At 44.2% G+C, this 11,050-nt stretch overlaps 1 protein-coding gene across 1 annotated transcript in view; it reads left to right on the forward strand.

Moving 5' to 3' along the window:
* Positions 1 to 7,701, forward strand: part of LOC141116646 (Fc receptor-like protein 3) — a 49,240-nt gene extending 41,539 nt beyond the window's left edge. Inside the window, exons 6-7 of the mRNA XM_073609038.1 lie at positions 5,581 to 5,862; positions 7,406 to 7,701. Coding sequence (XP_073465139.1) covers positions 5,581 to 5,862; positions 7,406 to 7,701 — 578 coding nt within the window. The remainder of the gene's footprint in view (positions 1 to 5,580; positions 5,863 to 7,405) is intronic.
* Positions 7,702 to 11,050: the final 3,349 nt, after the last annotated feature.

Consider the following 11,050-nt stretch of genomic DNA (forward strand, 5'->3'; position numbering starts at 1 on the left):
ATGGCATCTTTTGGCCTGCGTACTTGCGTAGCCCCTTGAACGCCTACGGAGCACCGCTGGTTCCAAGGACAAAGCACAGGAAGAGGCCATGGAGGAAGAAGAAGAGGAGGGGGTGGAGAAGAGAGGTGTGTCACAATCATTAGTAGTGGCATTTTGGAGGCGTGGTGGCGGAACAACCTCCAACACTACTGCACCTTGTCCTGCATCCTTCCCAGCTGCCAGCAGAGTCACCCAATGCGCGGAGAAACGTAGGTAACATCCCTGTCCATGCCTGCTGGACCATGAGTCAGCGGTAATATGCACCTTACCGCTGACTGCCCTGTCCAGCAAGGCATGGACATTGCCTTCCACATGCCGGTAGAGCGCTGGAATCGCCTTCCGTGAGAAAAGTGGCGTTTGAGAACCTGCCACTGAGGAACCGCACATTCCACAAACTCACGGAAGGGGGCAGAGTCTACCAACTGAAAAGGCAGCAGTTGAAGTGCTAGCAATTTTGCCAAGCTAGCATTCAACTGCTGTGCATGTGGATGGCTGGGAGCGAACTTCTTTCGGCGGTGCAGCAGCTGGGGCAGGGAAATTTGCCTGGTACAATCTGATGTCGGTGTACCGAAAGCAGATCGCCCACAAGTACTTGGCTGTGACTCACCTAATTCTACACCTTCATTCCTCTCAGTGCAGGTCTCAGAGAGGACTGAAGGTATAGTGGGGTTGGAGATCTCAGCTGATGAGGAGCAAGGAGAGGTCCTCTTTGTTCTTTGGTGTGGGTCTTTTAGATACGCTTGCCAACGAACTGCATGGCAGGTCAACATATGTCTGGTCAAGCATCTGGTGCCCAAGCGGGAGATGTTTTGGCCACGCGAGATACGCTTGAGACATATGTTGCAAATAGCAGCGGTGCGATCTGATGCACTCGTCTCAAAAAAGGCCCACACCAAAGAACTTTTTGAATAACGCGCAGAGACTACAGCTGCCTGCACATGCGGAGCTTTGGGGTGTGATGCAGTCAGTGTGCTGCCCTTAGGCTGGCCCCTGGAGGGCATCCTGCCTCGTTGGTGATGTGCCTCCTCCTCCTCCTCCTCTCTCCTATCAGGCACCCACGTTGAGTCAGTGACCTCATCATACCCTCCCTCCTCATCACTGGAGCAAACCTGGCAGTATGCTGCAGCAGGGGGAGCATGACTGTCAGATTGCTGTCCTTCTTGGGCACCCCCTCTGTCCATGCTCACGTTACTGCCTTCATCTAGCTCAGTATCATCATCAGAGCCTTCCAAACACTGGGCATCCTCCTGGAGCATGTACCCAACACAGTGGTCAAACAGTTCGAGGGACTCCTCAGGAGGACATGGTGGGGCTAGGGAAGGAGTCACTGATGACATTGAGCCGAGGGAAGAGGCCGCTGCTTTGCCAGACAAAGTACCCTGAGCATGGGTGAGAGAGGATGAGGAGGATGAGGACGGCTTGGTCATCCACTCGACCAAGTCTTTTGCATGTTGCGGCTCAACACGGCCAGCTGCCAAAAAAATAGGCCAAGCGTGTCCCACGGCCACGTGCTGATGAGGATGCACCGTCTCCACGACCAGCACTAGACACAGAGCCTGCTTGCCCTCTTTTATTGGCTTGCGACTGTCTGCCTCTCCTTCTTGGCCTTCCAGACATATTAATGGCCTGTAGCTGCACTAAGCTGGGAGATATATATATATATATATATATATATATATATATATATATATATGTATATGTACTGATAATGCAGCTAGCAAAATCAACTGCCTGCCTGTAGTATGAGAACACCACCAACCTTTTACAGGTAGCTTTAGGTGAACACTGTGCAGAGCTCGCCAAAAAATAACTTGTAGCTTATTTAGCTGCCTGCGGTAGTGATAGGATCAGGAAAACACCACCAACCTTCTACAGGTAGCTTTAGGTGAACACTGTGCAGAGCTCACCAAAAAATAACTTGTAGCTTATTTAGCTGCCTGCGGTAGTGATAGGATCAGGAAAACACCACCAACCTTCTACAGGTAGCTTTAGCTGAACACTGTGCAGAGCTCGCACTATACTAACTTGTAGCTTATTTAGCTGCCTGCGGTAGTAATAGGATCAGGAAAACACCACCAACCTTCTACAGGTAGCTTTAGGTGAACACTGTGCAGAGCTCACCAAAAAATAACTTGTAGCTTATTTAGCTGCCTGCGGTAGTGATAGGATCAGGAAAACACCACCAACCTTCTACAGGTAGCTTTAGGTGAACACTGTGCAGAGGTCTCACTACACTAACTTGTAGCTTATTTAGCTGCCTGCGGTAGTGATAGGATCAGGAAAACACCACCAACCTTCTACAGGTAGCTTTAGGTGAACACTGTGCAGAGCTCACACTACACTAACTTGTAGCTTATTTAGCTGCCTGCGGTAGTGATAGGATCAGGAAAACACCACCAACCTTCTACAGGTAGCTTTAGGTGAACACTGTGCAGAGCTCGCCAAAAAATAACTTGTAGCTTATTTAGCTGCCTGCGGTAGTGATAGGATCAGGAAAACACCACCAACCTTCTACAGGTAGCTTTAGCTGAACACTGTGCAGAGCTCGCAAAAAAATAACTTGTAGGTTTAGCTGAACACTGTGAGGAGGACGCACTACACTAACTTGTAGCTTTAGCTGAACACTGTGCAGAGGTCGCACTACACTAACTTGTAGTTTTAGCTGAACACTGTGAGGAGGACGCACTACACTAACTTGTAGCTTTAGCTGAACACTGTGCAGAGGTCGCACTACACTAACTTGTAGCTTTAGCTGAACACTGTGAGGAGGACGCACTACATTAACTTGTAGCTTTAGCTGAACACTGTGCAGAGGTCTCACTACACTAACTTGTAGTTTTAGCTGAACACTGTGAGGAGGATGCACTACACTAACTTGTAGCTTTAGCTGAACACTGTGCAGAGGTCGCACTACACTAACTTGTAGTTTTAGCTGAACACTGTGAGGAGGACGCACTACACTAACTTGTAGCTTTAGCTGAACACTGTGCAGAGGTCTCACTACACTAACTTGTAGTTTTTGCTGAACACTGTGAGGAGGACACACTACACCAACTTGTAGCTTTAGCTGAACACTGTGAGGAGGACGCACTACCCTAACTTGTAGCTTTAGCTGAACACTGTGCAGAGCTCACACTAAACTAACTTGTAGCTTTAGCTGAACACTGTGAGGAGGACGCACTACACTAACTTGTAGCTTTAGCTGAACGCTGTGCAGAGGTCTCACTACACTAACTTGTAGTTTTAGCTGAACACTGTGAGGAGGACATACTACACTAACTTGTAGCTTTAGCTGAACACTGTGCAGAGGTCGCACTACACTAACTTGTAGTTTTAGCTAAACACTGTGAGGAGGACGCACTACCCTAACTTGTAGCTTTAGCTGAACACTGTGCAGAGGTCACACTAAACTAACTTGTAGCTTTAACTGAATACTGTGAGGAGGACGCACTACACTAACTGTAAATAGTCTAGCTGCCTGACTGTGGTACTAATAGGATCAAAAGAACACCAGCAATTTTTTTCAGGTAGCTGTAAATACTGTAACAAGACAAGCCTGCCTGTCAGTCGGAAGATAACAGGAACGGATCTAGCTAAACTGAATACAGTGTATATATATATATATATATATATATATATATATATATATATATATATATATATACAAAACCTGGGATGCATATATATACACAATACACTGTAAGTGCAGCTAACTCACTGACTGTCCTGCCTAATCTAGCTAACTCAAATGAAATGACACTGTCTCTCTGTCTATCTAAGCACGCCGGAACACACTACACAGGGCCGCCGTGCAGGCGGCCTTATATAGTGTGGGGCGTGTTCTAAACCCCCTGAGCCATAATTGGCCAAAGCCACCCTGGCTTTGGCCAATTACAGCTCTCTCTACCGACGGCGCTGTGATTGGCCAAGCATGCGGGTCATAGTGCATGCTTGGCCAATGATCGGCCAGCAATGCACTGCGATGCCGCAGTGAATTGTGGGCCGTGACGCGCCATACGAATTTGGCGCGAAGGGCCCATATCGTTCGCAATCCGATGAACGATCAAACAGCCGATGTTCGAGTCGAACATGGGTTCAACTCGAACATGAAGCTCATCCCTATTAAAGAGGAAGTAAACCCTGCGGGGAAAAAGTTTCCCCCTTCCCTGCAAAGTAAAGGTAAAATGTGGTAGTATGCATCGCATACTACCACATTATGTGAAACTTACCTGCAAACGAAGCCTGCATCAACCCCACTGCAGGCCGCATCCATGTTCTCCCATCTTTCTTCTGGGGACGCAGACTCCGGCTCTGTGATTGGCCTAAGCCACGTGATGTCACTACAGCGCATGCGCGTGGGAGCCGCCAGTCATGGCACTCGCTCCTGAAAAAATGTCACGGGTGGCCATTTCTTCAGAGCGCATGCGCCGATCACATCATACCCAGTATACAGTAAATATCTCCTAAACAGCACATATTTAGGAGATATATACAGTATCTATAGGTAAGCCTTATTCTAGGCTTACCTATAGGTACAAGTACTGCAAGGAGGTTTACAACCTCTTTAACCAGCGGGGTCTCTGTCCCCAACCTACCACTTGCCCAGGTGCTCCCAAATGATGTGGGTCACCCTATTAAATAACGTTCCACACCAAAATAGCCACCTGAGGTCTCAAGAGATCTCAGATTTCAATCGGACAGCTGATTACTCTGAGAGACTGATGGAGTCCATGAGGGGACAATTTCCCCTAACAGTGTCCAAACTATCTGTAAGACACATTGCCACCTACAAGATGAAGGGGAAACCTGCATCTTCCTACAAGCTGGAGATTACTGTATTAACGGTGCCGAAAACACTGTTGGCACATACATACCTAAATTGGTCCAAGCTGGACGAATGTATATATATAAAAATTGCCATTCCTAGTGTGACAGACCCAACCAGGACAGGGGCTTTTGGAAGGAACTGCAGGCTAGCCTCTTGCCTATTATCTATGGCCCCTGGCATTTGAGGGGGGCTCTATTCTTTGGGAGGTGTGTGCTTGGGGGCACTCCCTTGGTGTAGTAGAGATAACAATACTGATCGTTTACACTGATAATGTTCGCAAATTAACATTCTTACTCCACTCCAAAAATATGTTATTGGTAGGATCAGCAGGTAAAAATAAAGGAAAAAAAGCCCAAAAAAATAATGCAATTACCACATATAAGTTACAGCTTAACCCCAAACCTAATACTAGTCCAATAAACCTTTTAAACTAGGGATATGCAATTAGCGGACCTCCAGCTGTTGCAAAACTACAAGTCCCATCATGCCCCTCCTCTGGGTGTCATGCTTGTGGCTGTCAGAGTCTTGCTATGCCTCATGGTCCGCTAATTGCATACCCCTGCTCTAAACTAAGCCATAACACTATTTAACCCTTGTTGCTATGCATATTTACCTCACCTTTTGTCAGGAGATCCATAGCATGCTGGCATCTCATCTGTTGTATTTTACATTGAAATTTATATTTTTTTCCTCGTGGATTTTCTTCTCTGCAGAGCTGTTCATAAATTCAAGAATCAGAGCAATGGGATATCCAGCAGTAGAAGGAGATCATATGGTCTTGACATGTAACACTAGTCTCAGTCCGCTCAGACAGAGGACAGAATTGCAGTTTGCTTTCTACAGAGATGGACGGAATGTTAAGGAATTCAGTTCATCCGATCAATATGAAGTCCAATTCGCCCAGCTGGAGAATTCTGGGAATTATTCCTGTGATGTGAAAGCTTCAAATGTCAAAGTGAGGAAGAGTAGTCATTTCATCCATATTATGATAAAAGGTGAATATGATTTATTCCCAAACAGATCACAAAATATACCTCCAGCTTTAAGGTAAAATACAGTTCTAAGTATGTCAGACATCTGGTGTTTAAGCTACTAGCAATTTATAGGAAAATATTTATGAAACTTCTATGAAATTTGTCCCCCTAATTGACTCCAAAATTGATATTGCAATTGTCAAAATGTAGGGTCTTTTGGCAAAATGTATGTTAAAACTGGTTCCAGGCATGGATTTTATTGCATGGTTATATTGGTCCAGCTTGGATCAAAGTATGTATGCAAGTGCCATATCTTTGGGACTTCTATGGAATCATAATCTGCACTACTAATTGTAATTGGCACTACTACAGGGATTGCCACTTTGTTTGGGGTCCGGTGCCTACTGCAACCTTTCTGAACTGGGTTCCCATGGGACCTTGAGGTTCCTCCAGAAGTTGTTAGGGGTTCCTTGAGCTGTGGCTGATTGACCTCCCATTTATTGGTGCCAGCCAGTGACGTCGGGATGGGGGGGGCTGAGGGGGGCTGGAGCCCCGAGTGGGTCCCCACAAAGCCCTGGGTCTCGGGCATGCACAGTTCTGTTATCAGCCCTGAGCGCCACCGCCGAGTGGGGACCGATCTGACCCCTAGCGCGGCCAACTGACATAGCAGGTCCCGCCTTCTGGAGCCTGCAGCACCCATGATGGACGTTCCACTGGACCGCGGGACATGTGACATCCATCATAGGCGCTGCAGGCTAAAGAAGGTGGGAATTACAATGCGGCCATCGCGCCACTGTGAGAAGATCCCTACTCGGCGCTCGGGCGGGCTGCTCTGCTATCCTGTCCTGTCATGGCTCTGGCTGCCTGAAGTGCCTGCTGTCTACTCTACTGTGATGGGCGCGCCACACACTACGGCTGAGCTACAGGAGGAGGTCACGTCACCTGAAGTCTGGTCAGGTAGGTCAGTGTATGTCAGGTAGGTGAGTGTATGTCAGGTAGGTGAGTGTAATGGTCAGTGTATGTCAGGTAGGTCAGTGTATGTCAGGTAGGTCAGTGTATGTCAGGTAGGTGAGTGTAATGGTCAGTGTATGTCAGGTAGGTCAGTGTGCGTCAGGTAGGTCAGTGCGCGTCAGGTAGGTAACACCCCCACCAAACCCCCCCCCCGGTGCCGGGCTCAGACTTCGGGCTGAAGCCCCTGGTCTTTTTACCACTTGACAGAGCCAGCTGTAGGACATCAATTATCTTTTATATGTTGTTATATGCTATATGTAACGGTGACATTCAGAACACCACTTTAAGGGCAGCATTTGGGATGGTTCCCTTGCCAAGTGAGCAAACTCCTGTGTTTACAATGCAGCAGGGCACAGGACCCAGAAGACAGCAGTTACCATTGTATCTGTAGCGCTCCCACAGGTATAGGATATGCATACTTACATTGGTACAATGCAATAAATCTATACCTGGAGTTCAACTTTAAATGAAGATGAATTTTACCAAAACTTCACAAAATCTTAAAAACTCGTCCTTTCTAGGAAATAAGGTTTTTTTATCTCAATTTTTTTAGAGCTGTTTTTCACCCCAGTGCTAAATGTAAGTGCCATCAATGTCTTAGAAGGTGATGCCATGAACCTCACGTGTAACACAAGTCTCAGTCCACTCAGACAGAGGACAGAACTGCAGTTTGCTTTCTACAGAGATGGACGGAATGTTCAGGACTTCAGTTTATCTGACCAATATGGAGTCCAATCTGCCCAGCTGGAGGATTCTGGGAATTATTCCTGTAAAGTGAGATCTGCATTAACATCTAACATTACTAAGAAGAGCAAGGATGCCTTTGTCCAAATAAGAGGTAAATTCTGAATTGTTAAGTTATGAAAAAAGTTAACCTACATAGCTATGTACATCTAGTGCCGGGACAAGGTCTTTCAGTGCCCAGGGTGAATATGACAAACTGAGCCCACACTGAGCATCACTCCTGTCATTCAGGTAGCTGACCAACTCCCAGCATCCCCTCACATAAAAAACAACTTCCGAGGCAAGTTTCCTTCTTGCCCCTTCCCTGTGCACATCTACTAATACTGTAAGCAGTATACATTCTCATTAACTAAAAACAGTTCTATTTTTCTTTATGCAGAGAAAAGTAGCAAACACACAACACCAATAATCATAGTGACTCTTCTAGTCTTGCTCTTGGTTGTCACTTTCCTGCTCTTCAAGTACAGACACAAGCTGCACTGGCCAACCGTTGGGTGTCCACATCAACGAAGAGGACTGCAACCGGAGCCTCAAATTTCTCCAACATGTATGACCATTATCAATGTATTAAAGGTGTATGGTAAACTAGGATGTAGTAAAAATAGGCTTGTAAGAGCCCAAAGGCAGTTTCTCTAATATACGTGACTAAAGTTGAAGCTTGAACTCCTAATGTTTTGCTTTGACTGGTTCCTTATTTCCCTTCACACCAACATGCTAATGGAAATTTTCACATAATATCTTTTCATTTTTTCATTTTTATTATATGCCTTATTTTAGACCAAAATACGTCATTACTGGGTTTGTGTGCTTTTTTTTCCCCGAGGGTTCTCTGGCAGGTCCATTGATGTCACAGGTCTTCCTTCTTCTCCTCCAGTGTGCTTTCTGCTGGACTGTACAGCACCCACTAGCTGGGTTCACAGGAAGTGGGTTGACTGATGCTTGGTGTCAATCAACCTGGAGGCTGAAGATACAGAGGAGAGCTGATGGTGACTGTTTTTGAGGGGTTTTAATCTATTATTACTTTTTCTAAACTACAATATTATTTATTTTTTTAGCTGGAATTCTGCTTTAAAGTGGTTGTAAACCTCAAACATGAAATATGAACAAAGCATAGCCTTTTATAGTGTGTACTTGTCTCAGTCAAGTGCAAAGTGTAATTTCTGTTCACTGCCTTATTTCTCTACTATCATCATGAGTCACTTGTAACAAGCTTTCCTGACACCAAGAGACAAATGGTGACAGGGGAGGAACCTCCAGCTGATTGACAGCCTCGCTCTGTTCCTGTGTGCTGTGTGAAGGGGGTGTGTAAATTATGCACTTTGATTAGCTGTAGGGGGAAAGAAGGCTGTAGATAAACAGGTAAAATTTGTGTAGGAGGATTGGTTTAATCTCTGTGTATCACCTAAGGCACTTCACTGGGTATAGGTAAGGGTTCACAACTACTGTAAATAAATGTTGCATTCTGCAAATATAATACAAAATAATGTGTTATTATAATCTCCCTCCTTCTCAGATGCTGTCGGAGAGTCAGCCAATGACACTGAAGTCACTTACACCAACCTTATTCTGCATCGTGGGCCACAAGGTAATCCTCGTGTAGGAGTTCATCTTACAGCTTTCTGTTTACAAATTCATAAGACATTGACCACATAGTGGTAATTTTCTGCCTGTAAGCTCCCTTTGTATGATTGAAACCTCAGACTGAGCCATCTAGTGAAGTAGAGGTCAGTGTTCTGACTCCTTTACCCATGTATGTATATCTTAGCTTCAGCTACTGATCTCTGTAGACATAGGGTAGACATAGGCCTTTTGAAACACTGCAATAAAAAGATATGGAAAGTATATGAAAAGGGATCTGAAGATCTAAACTACTATACATGCAGTTATTCATATTTCACTGACTAAATAAAAACATTTCTAAAATGTGAGTATTTTTTAGATCTGACCATAATAAACACATAAGTAAATAATGTACAAAACTATTATACATTTCCTTTAAAAGTCCCATGTTTTTGTTTCTCTTTGGCTGCATGCCCTGTGTCAGACAAATGAAATATTTTTTATATGATTTGCTGCTAAACGATATGAAAAATTACATTTTTGTTATCTTTTGTAATATATTTATTAGTGGGATGGAACAGGTGAGGCTCAGAGGTCATTAGGACTTGACAGATGAGGCCTGTGTTTAAAAAGGTTGTGAACTGATGGGGTAAAGAATCAGTGACCAATAAGGGGGGGTGGATTATTTTTTGATCATGGAAAGTAGTCCCTGAAAATCAAAATGTATTTTGTTTATCACCAAAACGTACATTTTTACATTTTCACTTTTGTTTAAGTTATATATTCATAGCCCACCAGTGGATATTAGTTTGTCAGAAAGAGCAGTTGGCATCCTTGCTGGACACTTGTTAGCCTTAGGCCAATTACACAGTAGATGACATTGTTTTCATTGCCTCACTAAGGTCTGTCCGTACACTTGTAGTGGAATAAGAAGAGAAGTAAACCGTGACTATTGTGTACATTTATTGTGTGTTCATTTTCTAGGGTCTTCAATATTGACCAGGGTACCTGTGAGTATAACTCAATGTTAAAATTTAAATGTCAAGTTCAGAAGGATAATTGTGAGAATTGATGGGTGGTGTGGAAACCCTAAAGTGGTTGGTGTTTCCACCCGGTGGTGTGGAAGTGATGGTAATGTGTAGCATTTTATCACTGGGCTGGCTGTCCTCCCAAACTAAAGGGCATCCAAAGTCACTTTAGACAGATACTGAAAAATAAACATGTGCAGAACGGAAAAATGTGTTTTGTTTAGATTTGGATAGATTCGTTATGTTACTAATTTCGTTTTGTTTCAGAATTCGTTTGGTTTGGTTTCGGAATTTGTTTAATTTCATTTTCATTCAATTTCATTTTATTTTGTTTATTAATTTTCTGACAAATTCCAAATTTTCAGAACGATTAGACTTCAGATCTGTCGAAAAGTGATCGATCGATTCTAATTCTGTGTGAAGAATAGATGATTGTTAAGGCGGCTGCCGCATCCTTAACAATTGATGACTCAACAGCTGTCAGCAGACTTCCCTACTGACAGCTGGAATTTAAAAAAAAACAATGCCGGCAATACAAAAATGTAAAAAGAAATTGCATAGGGGTCCACCCAATCCATACCAGGCCTTTCGGGTCTGCTATGGATTTTAAGGGGCACCCCACTCCAAAATTTAAAAAAAAGTTGTGGGAACCCCACTGAAAGTGAAACGGTAATAATAAAAAAAAAATCCTTACAATATAATGCATGGGGAGTCCCCTTAGTCTGCCTGTAAAGTAGCACAGCTGTACTGTATATAGAACCTGCAGCAGCAAAACTGAAATTTCTAAAGAAAAAAAATGAGTCAAATCACATTTAAATTGACTCGTGGCTATTTAAAAAAAAAAGAAAGAAAATAATGGTATGGGG

The sequence above is a fragment of the Aquarana catesbeiana genome, linkage group LG13, assembly GCF_042186555.1.
Source record: "Aquarana catesbeiana isolate 2022-GZ linkage group LG13, ASM4218655v1, whole genome shotgun sequence".
In the NCBI taxonomy this organism is placed as follows: Eukaryota; Metazoa; Chordata; class Amphibia; order Anura; family Ranidae; genus Aquarana; species Aquarana catesbeiana.